This window comes from Notamacropus eugenii, chromosome 3, assembly GCF_028372415.1.
Source record: "Notamacropus eugenii isolate mMacEug1 chromosome 3, mMacEug1.pri_v2, whole genome shotgun sequence".
NCBI classification, from domain to species: Eukaryota; Metazoa; Chordata; class Mammalia; order Diprotodontia; family Macropodidae; genus Notamacropus; species Notamacropus eugenii.
The window spans coordinates 311058447-311070785 of record NC_092874.1 but is presented as its reverse complement, the minus strand read 5'-3'; the positions used below and the strand labels follow the sequence as shown (position 1 = coordinate 311070785).

At 37.3% G+C, this 12339-nt stretch overlaps 1 protein-coding gene across 8 annotated transcripts in view; it reads left to right on the top strand.

Moving 5' to 3' along the window:
* The window catches only part of FOCAD (focadhesin), a 341519-nt gene that overhangs the window by 267146 nt on the left and 62034 nt on the right, over positions 1 to 12339 (top strand). For all 8 annotated transcript variants that reach the window (XR_011964355.1, XR_011964354.1, XM_072596662.1 and 5 more), the window contains 4 exons: positions 1755 to 1799; positions 4851 to 4959; positions 6075 to 6191; positions 9641 to 9879. Coding sequence is in view for 6 of the 8 variants with exons in the window: in XM_072596662.1 (XP_072452763.1) it covers positions 1755 to 1799; positions 4851 to 4959; positions 6075 to 6191; positions 9641 to 9879 (510 nt within the window). In the remaining 2 variants the exon portion in view is untranslated. The remainder of the gene's footprint in view (positions 1 to 1754; positions 1800 to 4850; positions 4960 to 6074; positions 6192 to 9640; positions 9880 to 12339) is intronic.

Sequence of the window (12339 nt, the reverse complement as noted above, 5' to 3'; positions counted from 1 at the left end):
ACTTCTTCTATTTGTGGGTTATTTCAGCACTGGAATATAAAAGGCAGTTAGAATGGTTAGCCTTTATTGGGAAAAGTAGTACAAGCTCATGCAGTTCTGCCAGACATAACCCAAATAAAAAAAAGTTTTATGAGTCTTAGCAACTTTGTTAATAATCAGTGGTCACTTATTTAAAGCTGAATATAGAAGTTAACTTTGATTAGTTGTGATTTCCACATTTGCTAAAAATTTGTAGATTAAAGAAATAGAAAGTTCTGGTGTAGCACTGGTTTTGAAGTGTGACCCTATCACCATGATATACTTATTCCCTATTTTATTACGGTAATATTAAATTCATTGCTCATTTTGGTGAGCTTTACCCTCAGTAACAGTTGACATAAATATAATGCTTTAAGGTTTACGGAGTACTTTGTATATTTTTCATTCAGACTACATACCTGTGGGGTTGAGCTGCAGGTATTATTATTCTGGTTTTATAGATGAAGAAGTTGAGACTCAGAGAATTTAAATGATTTGCTTGTGATAACACAGCGAGGAAGTATTAGAGACAGGTGTTGAATCATGTCCTCCTTCCAAGTCTGTTACTATATCCACTACATGACTGCTCTTTCTCAAAAAGAGGAGATGTGAGAAATAAGGTAGAGTAAAGAGCTCAGTGTTTTTTTAGCAGAATTCCCCCCAAACCCCCTCAGGTTCCAAAATTCTATGAGACAGACTATTGAGTTCATGAAAAAAAAACTATACCTTTCAAAACGTTCCCACACTCTGTCCTCGTACCTCCATAAGGTTGTTTAAATTTATCTTTTTCATAGTATGAAGAAGACAGTAAGTTATGAATTACTTAATTGTAAAATATAAAAACATTTATTCTGCATTTATTTTTAACTCAAGGCAGTAGACGTTTATTAGTCATCTGTTATGTCCTAGGAACCAGGGATGCAGAGATGAAAAATGACAACATTCTACTCTTTAAACAGAACGTAGTCTAGTCAAGCCTTTAAATTAGACATAAAATTTACATTGAATGGAACTTGGCTTTTAAGCCTGATTTTTATTTTTATCACACAGTATCTACCCTTACTACATTTGGCTTAAAACGTGGGTTTTGGTTAGATTAGTAGTTACATTTTAATATAATAATGTGACTGTTCTTTCATATTTCTGTCGTGGGGGCAGCTGGCAATGTAAAAAGGAGTGAGTACTATCCTGGTCTTGAATCAAATGAAAAGCTATACAAATGCAGGTCTGCAGTGTACTAAAAAGTGATTACTCAAATGTTTTAAGAGATGTGAGCACTTCAGTGGCCCTTGTTCCAGTAAATTCAGATGATTATAGCACGGGATAGCTTAGCCAGTTATTTTCTGAAGTATAATAAATGCTACGTCAATTTTCACATTATCCATTTTATTTTTGGACACTAGATTTTAGTATATTTATTGCTTTGGAAAGCTCTCTGTAAATGCAGGAGGATCAGATTTATATAAACTGTTTTGGACTTTCATTTCCCAGCACACATTAGGAGAGTCAGGGTGGAGCTTTTTGAAGATAACTCTTGGTATAATTAAGCCAAAGACAGATATTGAAAAGGAAATCCTTCTTAATGGCATTACCATAACCATCTCACTGTATACTAAACACATTAGTAGTTTTAAGAATCAAATATAAGACGAGGTAGTTCTTATTGGTTGAAGGACAAGAGAAGAAACAGATTTTTAACTGCAGTATGAGATATAACAGTTTTCTTTTTATTACAGGGTTAGAGACATGCTGACTGACCAGATTATCAAATCAGCTTCGAAGTAAGACTTACTGTCCATTAGAGATTATAGAAGTCATCTTATATTTAATCCCCTCTTTTGTCCTCTGTTTCTTACTTATGTTGTTCACTTGTACGCACATCCCATTTCACTTGTAGACAGTTTAAAAACTGTCATCATATTTATTTTGTTAAATTTTCAATCAAGTAAATACTCAGCTTATCACATATAGATATTGGAAGTTGGGTTTTACAGGGACCGTACACCAGGCTGACAGAGAAAAGTTGAACGTTTAGTCCACTAGTTCTCAGACTAGGACCCTGTTACCCTCATAAAAATTATTAAGAATCCCCACCAAGAGCTTTTGTTCTTCTTGGTTATGGCTGCCATTTAACGTTAAACATGAATCTGATGATGATGATGTTGATAATGATGATGATGATTTGACTTTGTGGATCCCTCAGAAGCATCTCAAGGACTTCCATGGGTCCCCAGACCATGCTCTGAGACCCACTCGTTTACATGATCTGTAGGAGAATAAAAAAGTGAACTTGGTTTCTTACTGTGACACACACACACACACGTACACATACACACGTCTGTGTATGTGTGGCCCCATGGGTCAGTGCAGAAATGCCTTCATGTAGGATTGGGATGAAGTCTTGGATTTGACCTGTGAACTTAATGTCAGAAAAATGGTCTTTTGTAAGCTATCCTGGCCTTCAAAAAGCATTTTTCTTAGAATTCCATAGTTATCACAAAGAAGAAATTTAATTAATTATTAAATTTAATGTGAACATTTAGAGGCAGCTGGCTTCCTGCTTGGCGTCCCCCCCCCCCCCCCCATCTGTACTACCCACTGTCCTGCCTATATTTGTTTGCATGTAAGGATTCATAGACTATGAGGAAGCTTACATTCTTCCCTCTCTCCCCATAAAAGAGAAGAGATGGAGAAAATATTCACCTGCTAATATGGGTGTAGGGCCAGGGGACCTAATGCTTCTCCTGTTGATTGGGTACAACTGAAGAAGAGTGACATATTGACTGAGTGCTAAAATTGCTACAGTGATCTAGTCTTCACATCGTCATAGACTTTTTCATTTGAGTTTTGAAAACACAGACTGGCTTTCTATGACGGAGTCATTTACAGTGTGCTGTGTCCCTTCCCTAACTTACTGGACACGGTCTTCTGTAAGAAGAAGATAATATGTTTTACATTATATTTTTTTGGTTTTAAGCTCTTTTGTGGGTTGTGTAGTTATTCACTACATGTTTATTTTGTATATGAGAAGAAAAACTCAGAAAATGGTTTATCCTTTAGCACTTCACCAAGCTTTTCTTCATAGCAACATTATAATATGATCCTAAGACCAAAGGACTAGTCTAGGTTTGAGGGAACGGATACATGAAAAATTAAGAACTTTTTTGAATTCTTTATTTTTATTATTTCTTATGGCACAATAATATTCCCATTTCATTAGTGTAACACAATTTATTCAACTTTTCCTTTGACCACTAAAAAAGAACAGTGGAGATGCTTGTAAGAAGAATATTATAATCATATTTTTCTTCAAATACAGAATGATACTTTTGATTCATTTGGTTGTTTGATTTGTCATGGGGATAGTTTTTTATTCTTCCTTTCATAGTTGCTAGCCTGGTCCCTATTGCTAGCAACAGCACGTATTGGGGAAGTGCACAACTAGACTTAGCAGCATGCCACAAGGATCCTCAGCAGATTTACATTTATTGAAGTTACCTGGACCAAATTGACCATCTTGCCCTCATTGGTGTATATTTTTGCCAGTTGAACTAAGAATTGTCTTGAAAGATTAGGTTAGAAAGAGCCCACTTTTAAGATCTCTGCTAGACTTCCTGTGCTGTGGTTTTGCTTCATCATCAAAAGAAAAGTTGGAAACTTACTTGAAAATTCCTAACCCCTCCCCAGTTTGACCAGTGATCATAGAACTAGGCTGGAGGCAATATAGAGTCACATTTTAGTTTTTAGATTGTTTATCACCTACCCTATGGATCATCAACCTTACTGGAGTGGGACAGGCAAATAGCCGAGTTCTCAGAGTATTTCTTGTCTGAAGTTGACTGGCTTTGTTGCAGGACTGCGTGGCAGTATAGGAGGGCACAGTTGAGCCTTCTATCTGTAGGTTATTCCCAAAGTTTCAACTCAGTCTAGAGCTCAAACCAAAGAATGATTATAGAACTGGTTATGTCTCCCATTTCCCATGCTGATTTTGACTCATAATGGTAGAGGGAGCTCAAAACTAGACGACCATCTCTTGGCTTTGGGTAATTGCTGGATGAATATTTTCTGGACCGCGTCAGACCACCCCAAAAACAATTATTTTAAAGCCAAGGATATCTTGGCAGTATTAAAGATCAATGTAAATATTTCTTCTGTGTAATAACTGTGGAATTCTAGGAAAAATGCTTTTTCAAGCCCTGGATAGCTTACAAAAGACCATTTTACTATGACATTAAGTTCACAGGTCAAATCCAAGATTTTATGGCTAATCAAAAATTACCATTTGAATGACATGAGGCACAGTCTTCACTTCCTAATAGTCCAGAAGTGAGTCCTTAAGTCCCCAAATTGTGAGCTATATTGAAAGGAAAAGAGAGGACCATAATTACTGGGAAAAGCGTCAGGTTGCAAGTGTGTTTTTGTGTCTGAAGTGGCCCAACATACAATATAGCCCAACACACAAGTGTACTAATAATAGGTAGGGGTCATCTTGTTCTGACTAGCTCTCTGCTGGTAAACATTAGGTGGGTCAGATTAAAAGAAAACAGTACAAAAAAAATAGCAACTAGAAAATATGCACTTTTTGTTTTTGTTTTTGTTTCAAATTGTCTCTGTGAAAAAATCGCAAAAGCAGGCTTGTATTGAAGGGCATAAAAAAATCATCAAGCATGATAGAGAAAAGAACAAAGGAAGAAAAGGAAAGGAACGCAAAGAATAGGTAGTGGGGAGAAAATAAATCTATTCATTGGGATATATAAGAGACTGTAAAAGGGTGTCCTTGATTTCTTCACCCTTCCTATTCTTCAGTCTTAGAATCATCTTGTTGTCAACAGGGAAAGTCCAGTTGTCAAAGGGAATGCACTCCTGGCATTAACCAGTCTTGCTGTTGTTGTATCTAAACATGAAAACAGCCTGTCCTCAGAAACTGATGGGGCACCAGAGGTGAGTTGAAGGGACACTGAAAACATTTTCTGTTTTCTGACCATGGTATTTTGAAAGTTAAAAATGTAGTAAACATTTATTAAGTGTGTGCTCTGTTCCAGGTGTGGTACTAAGGGCTAGGGTTAAAAACAGGAAAAAAGAAAACTTACAGTCTAGGCGAAGAAGACACAAAAAGGAAGCTGAAAAGTAGAGGGGAGGGGAGGAAAATGTACCTGTCGCATGCAAGGGTGGAGAGGTTGGAGAAGTTCAGAATCAGTGCACCCAGATGGAAGATGAGATGACTTTGTGAGGGTGACTTTGGCTATGCTACTTAATCCTGAAGCTTCACGATTTAAATTCCAACATCTCCACACCCAGGCCCTATCCTTGGTATTTTCAAGCTTCTTCTCTTTTTTAATCTAGTCAAAATATAACTGAAATGAGAATCCCTTTCACATAAGCTGGAAAAAAAGGGTCATGTAGCTTTTGCTTGAAGAACTCGTGATGGGAGAATCTTCAACCCACTGTTGGCTCAGCCCATTTCGTTTTTTTAATAGTTTTCCTTCATTCCTTTAGTCAAGACTAAGTTTGACTCTCCATGTCCCTTCCTCCTGACAGTTGTTAATTGCTCTCTTGCTTTTGGAAAATTTCCTCTATATTTTTTCATTTCGTTTCCTGTGCATGAGCTTCTTGTATAGAACGTGATCTCCTCAAGGGTCAGGGCTATTTCATCTTTGTTTTTGTGTTATCAGCACCTACCACAGTGCCTTTTTAGTTAGTAGGTTTTTAATAACTTTAATGTTTATTGAATTGAATCCACACACCTCTTCACCACACTTTTTGGGACTCAGAGATATTCCATATGCATAGCCAAGTCAGAGCTTCTTTCTTCCACGAAACACAAATACTCTTGAGTGAGTGAGTTTCTGATGAAGATTAGTGAGGGTATCTGGTAACCAATGATTCCCTTCATTTTCTCCTTCTTAATTTTAGACTTCCACCATGGTTTAGCCTTTAGCTGTTAAACTTAAAATTCTTCTGGAGCCATCACCTGCTTCTGGAATTTGTGAAAGTTAATAATAATAATAATAATAAAATGATTTTGATTTGTTCTTTTTTTTCTTCTTTGTCTCTAGATTGAACCTGACTTCCTTTCCGTGAAACAGTGGATTTCTATGGTGCTCAATACTCTCCTGGTAATTGTGGATAGCCACTACCAACCCAAGGGACAGGTCTTCTCCTGTTTCTATCATGTACGTGTGAAAGCAAGAAAAAATTTTAAAGCAAGTTTGGCAGCCTTGAGATTCAAACTTTGTTACTTATTATCATTGTTATCTATTGCTTATCAAGAATCACAAAATGAAACATTCTCCATAACCTTTTAATTCCTCAGCTTTCTCTTTTGTTGAAACCTAAGCATTTATGCAAGCTGGTAGTGTTGCTTTCCGTGTAACATTTTGTCTCAGCTCATCCCCATTCATTTATTAGAGAATTATCTGAGTCATGGGACAAACAGCTGAGCAGAGAGGGTTGCAGCTGGTTGGGATAAAAATAAAGAACAAATTCTGAATTGTTGACAAGATCATGAATTTAACCTGAAGTCCTGTTATCTTCTGTGTTCCCTTTATAATTTTTCATATTTCTACTCCTTCTGCCTTCATTGAAGCCAGATATGTACTTGTATTTAGAGTTGGATCTGGAGCTGGACTTTAAAATTTAAAGGGGAAATTGAATCATTTGTTAGGGCTGGATGAAGTTGGTAGGGTAGTTTTATTCAGAAGGGACATTCCTTCCTAATAACTTGTTTTCTATTACAAATGTACTCATTAGTGCTTTAATTAATGATGAGAGAAAGGTTTAGAAGCTTATTGGATTTCTTTGAAGTAGCTTATCAGGTTAACATTCTTGTAAGGACAGGATATTGTACAAAGTCTTTAATAAATACAAAATTCTGAATGCTCATACATTGGCTTTTTGAGAACAAATAAAATGTATTCCAGAGTGCTTTACAAATTTAAAACTTGGTGCTTTTGTTTTTTTTCTCGTTCTCCTATGGCAAGTCCTATTTCAAGTCATCCTTTTTCATTCCCCCTGTCTTGGAGCTGAGCACTCTGAGTAGTTCTTTCTTGAGTAGCTGTGTTAATTTCTCTCTCTATGTCTTCATTCTCTCACTTATCTACTGACTTAATCCCTTTTGCTTCCAAACATTCTCTATTCTTAAAAAATCTTGACTTGACTCTGTCATCCCCTCAGGTTCCTGGAATATGCATAATCCCTTTAACAATACCTGTATTATGTACTGTACTATATCTGTATTCCTTTTCATTTTCTAATAGGAAAAAGCTATCTTTACTAATTTCTTTACTTTTTCCCATTATCTTATCATTCAGCTAAAACAGCTGTCTTCAGTTGCCAAAGAAACTTTGCCCCATTCCAAGGCCTTTTCTCAAGCTTCATCTCTCTCTCTCTCTCTCTCTCTCTCTCTCTCTCTCTTTTTTAACCTATATAGTAAGCAGCATTGTTTACCATCTTCCTGGATGTTCTGTCTCCACCCATTTTCCACAACTCTTCTCTCTTTGCTCCTCTCCTACTTGTCATTCATAACCTAACCCCTAGCACTGAGTGTTCTATAGTGCTCCATTTTGAACCTCCTTCTGTCTCCTTACACCTCTCTCTTTTCTTTCTTCCTTTGTCCCTCTCTCTCTATCATATCAGCGCCCATGGGTTTAATTATCCTCTCCAAGCAGATGGCTCCCAGATATACTTATTTAGTCCCGGTTTCTCTCCTGAGGTCCTGTCCCACACCAGTATCTTAATGCTGGCATTTCCTCATCTCAAACTCATCATGTCCAAAACAGAATTCATTATCTTTCTTCCTCACACCTTTCCCTCTTCCTAATTCCCTTGTTTTCTATTAACTGAACCAATCACACAATTAATTTCCAATCACAAAGATTCACATTCTCCTCACCCTCCCTCATCTATTCTCACATCTGATCACTTGCCAAGTGTTGTCTCTTCTACCTTTGCATCACCTCTCACCTGTTTCCTTCTCTCTACTCACAGACTACTACCCTAATCCAATCCATCCTCTATATACCTTCCAAATTAATATTCCTGGAGCATGTGCCTGACCTGTTTAAAAAAAAAAAAAAACCTTCAGTATTTTGCTTATATCTCTGAAATAAATTCCCCAGCTTTCCATCTAAAGCCTTTCATCATCTGATTTCCAGCCTACCTACCTTTCTGAACTTATTAATTTTATTAATATTACTCCCCTTGGCCAACCTGACTTTCTTACTGTCCTCATGCATGGCATTCCATGGATCATCTTCCCTCTTCCCCTCTCTCTGCCATTTAGAATTCTCATTGTCTTTAAAAATTCAGCTCCTACTTTGCCTTCCTTCATGGTCTACCCCTTCTGAGCTCCCAATTCATTATGTTGTATTTGCTTTGGGTACTGTTTATATTTACTTAGGCATGCATGTTGTTTCTCCCCACTTCCTCCATAGAGCATCATTTGCTTGAGATCAAAGAGCATTTGTTTTTTCTTTGTATTCCTAGGCCCTAGCCTAGTGATTGGTACATAGGAGGTACTTAATTAATGCTTATTGATGAATTTTTATCCTTTGTATAAAGCACTGCAAGCTTACAGGCTGAATAGCATGGGATAGAAAATATTTCGTAGCACTCTAGCTGCAAGTGGTTATATTAACTTTAAGCTGTATCTGAAAACATAGATTATAAAATCCTAGAAAATGACAAATAAGCCTATTTTTCCTCCCACTTGAAACATTTATGAATGTATGTAATTTTATAAACCCCATTATCTTAGATTTCTTGTAGTTGTTCTCATGTGGCTGTCCCACCATTTTATTTACATTATCATCAGTTTCTTTCCCCATAATTACATATAGCTTGTAGTATACATAACTCTGAGTTCCATTTGGAATAGTTAGTTGTTGCTTTGTAACTAGAGGCCTTTAGGATTTCTATTTTCTTTTTAATTAAAAGGAATTAAGTCTTTATGAGAAATAATCCATCTACTTACTGGGAATTGTTCCCACCAAAATTTTGGGAGATGTGCCAACAGTTCTCCACACTAAACATGAACTTTTCCTGCTATTCCTGCAATATTTTTTTAAATTTTGTTTTGCTCCCAGTAAATGCCTGATTTGATAGAATCCCTTTCATTATATAACTTAGTAGTCTGCTTCAAGCATGGGTTGCTCAGCGGCTCTTTCTCTTTAGTTTTTCTACAGAAACCCTTTTAAAACTGAAATGTGATGCAAGCTGTCCTCAGACTGGATAGCAAGGGAATTTGCATCTTTTAAGGACAGGAAAGTTTCTTTTTCTTGTTCACCCTTCCAATAAGAAAATGGATGCTCATTTACTGGGGAATAAAACTGACCCCCAGTCTCCTCTCAAATAAGTATGAAATGCTGTATGTCTTAATTTTGGTTGTGAGTGGGAACATTAAACCATCCCCCAGAACACATTGGCACTTTTGTAGGAGCCCTGCTGGTTAAAGATTTGTCATGACATAGAGTCTTTTCATGAAGACCTAACGATAACTAACCTGACTGCTTTTTTCTTTATTTCTTCTTCCCTTCCCTCTCTCCCTCCCTTCCTTCCTTTCTTCTTCTCTCCCTTTATTCCTTCTTTCCTTCCTTGCTTTTTTCCTCTTTCTTTTTCACCCTAGAAATCCTACTCTGGTGAAAACACAGCAAGTGCCATTGCTCGATCCTGTGCTGCCATGGCTTTATCCCTCCTCGTGCCAGTTTTTATTCTGTCTTGCAAGGAGAAGGTGGAGGAAGTCTTGAGCATGCTGACTGCTAGGTTACCTGGGAAACCAAGCGCAGATGAATCTCAAGCTGTTCAAATCCACATGGGCCTTGCTTTGGGGATGTTTATCTCTCGTTTGTGTGAGGAGAAAGTCAGGTATGGTTGATTCAAGCGCTGCTGCTTCCCCCTCTGTGATTGAGTATTTGTGTGTGTTTTGTTGGTTGGGGGGGAGGAGGGCAGGCAGTGGTTGGTTTGGCTCTGCTTTCATCAGAGTAGAGGATGGCCCTTCACTAATGTCAGTCAGCACTTTATCTATAACTGATCCGTTCCCTGAGAGGTAGTGGGTTAGCCTTTGGTCTCACAACTAGTAGGTGTCAGAAACTGGCCTTAACCCCCCTGTCTTCTAGACCCTGAGATCAACGTCTTGTGCACTGTATCATACTGCCTCTTATCCATTCATATATACATGCTTTTGTTGTATGTAATAAAATTAAGTGTTCATCTATTATTTTGCTTTCCTCAGAGCCTCTAGCCTTTCAGCAAGGAGGAAGCTACCACCCTTCATCTCCCAACTTTTTGGTTTTACTGTCTCGCAAATTGAGATATCCTGAAGTATGTAGACATCAAAATAATTTAACATTTTACAATCACATTAGCCCAGTGCATATCAATTTGGTGATCACAACATTCTGTAATTTAAGGACACTTCTCAGTAAAGTTCTCCTAGCCTCTGCATGACAACTGTGCCTGATCCTGAATATCATTGTAAATTCAGAGCTAGGGGCACAGTTACTGGCTGAAACTACATAGTGTGCTCTCAAAGCATGGATTTCCACTGTATCCCAATTGCTTATAGTGAGTCACAAAAGAACTACATGATAGATTTTTGTTTTTAACCACTGCTTTCTTATACATTTTTGTAATCCTTAGGTAAAGTGCTTCTATGCTTTATTGAGTTTGATCTCTTTTTGACGGTCAGTTCAGCTCTTAATAGAGGGGGTCATGAGATATCCAAGGCTCATACAGAAAATTCTGCTAAGTGGGAAAATTTTCCTAGCAATACAATCATTTCTTATTTCACAGTAGTATAACCAGATTCTCAGTTTTTAGGCAAACACTAGTGTAATATACCTTCTTATGTCAAGATCAGTTGTTCTCAAGCTTTTTGATCTCAGGATTCTTTTATATGCTTAAAAAAGTGTTATTTACCCCAAATATCTATTTACATGGGTTAATCTCTCTCTGTATTTACAGTGTTAGAAATTAGAACTGACAAATATTTTAAACATTTTAATTCCTTTAAAACAGCAGTAATAAATCTATTACATGTTAATATAAAATTTTTTATGAAAAAACTTTATTTTCCAAAACAAAAACATTGTTTTATATAGTTTTGCTTAAAAAAAATTAATGTCTACCTTAATAGAAGATAGCTAGATTTTTCATTTGCTTCTGCATTGATTCAGCTGTGATAATATGTTGTTTCAATTGGAGAATATAAAGAAAATCCAGCCTCATATAGATATATAGTTGGAAAGAGATAAGTATTTTTAATAGATAAAGTGTATTATTATGAAAATAGTTTTAACCTCATGGACCCATGAAAAGGGTTTCAGATTATATAAAAGGCTCTGCAGATTATACGCTGAGACCTACTAATGTAGGCTATTCTGAACCAATTACTCTAAATATATGAAAATTTTGATGATTGAGAGAGGTAATTTACAACACTTTCCTTGAATAAGATAAGGATTAAGGGCATCTGCCAAGCCTAGAGGCCTGTATTGGGCTACCCGAGTCTTTCTTACCTGTCCAGGTCTTCGGCTGGCCACGCAGGATGCACGTATGAGAGAAAGGACGTTCCAGAGTCAAACAGGGGTTGAGCTTTATTACAGGGTTTCGGTTACAAATGCAGGGGGTCTTCTTTCTTAGGACGAAGAGGGGGAGATTTCCTAAGAAGGCTAAGCTTAAGGGAATGGAAGTAGAAGTACAAGCGGGGGAGAGAGGGGGAGGGGAGAGAGGAAAGAAAAGAAGCGGAGCCCTACTTTTCTCTTTGGCTCCACACGTGCTAAGAGAGCTTTTAGGCTTCCTCAATCCTACTTAATCTTCAGCCACACAGTTTGCATCTCAATACCGTGCTGTTAGGTAACTAGGTGTGCTCCAATCCGGGACGACCTCGAGGGCAGGGAGACTCCACCCATCAGGTATCTCCGGGGGAGAGGCGGAAATACCCGAGCTAGCCGAGCTAGCTCAGTCTGACCTTCTCGAACCCCCGCTGTTCATGGAGGGCCTCGTAAGACTCTAAGATTTAGAAGTCCCACTTTTACCTGCCCGAGACTGTCCACACGGAATTGAGCTTCCAGTCCCAACAGGCATCTAATAGAATACAAGATTTACTTATTGTATAACCAGACTCAGTTTTATTTTATATTTAGATGAAGTAGATAGATCATATTATTGCTAACTTGAATTTTTTGTTTGAAATAATTAACTTTTTTGTCCCCAGTTTATATATATGCTAACATAAATATTGAGGAACAAAGGACTTTGGGCAATCATTTCAGGTTTTTAAATAATAAATGTGAGGTTTTAGAAAAGCTGGTTTAGAAAAAGGGA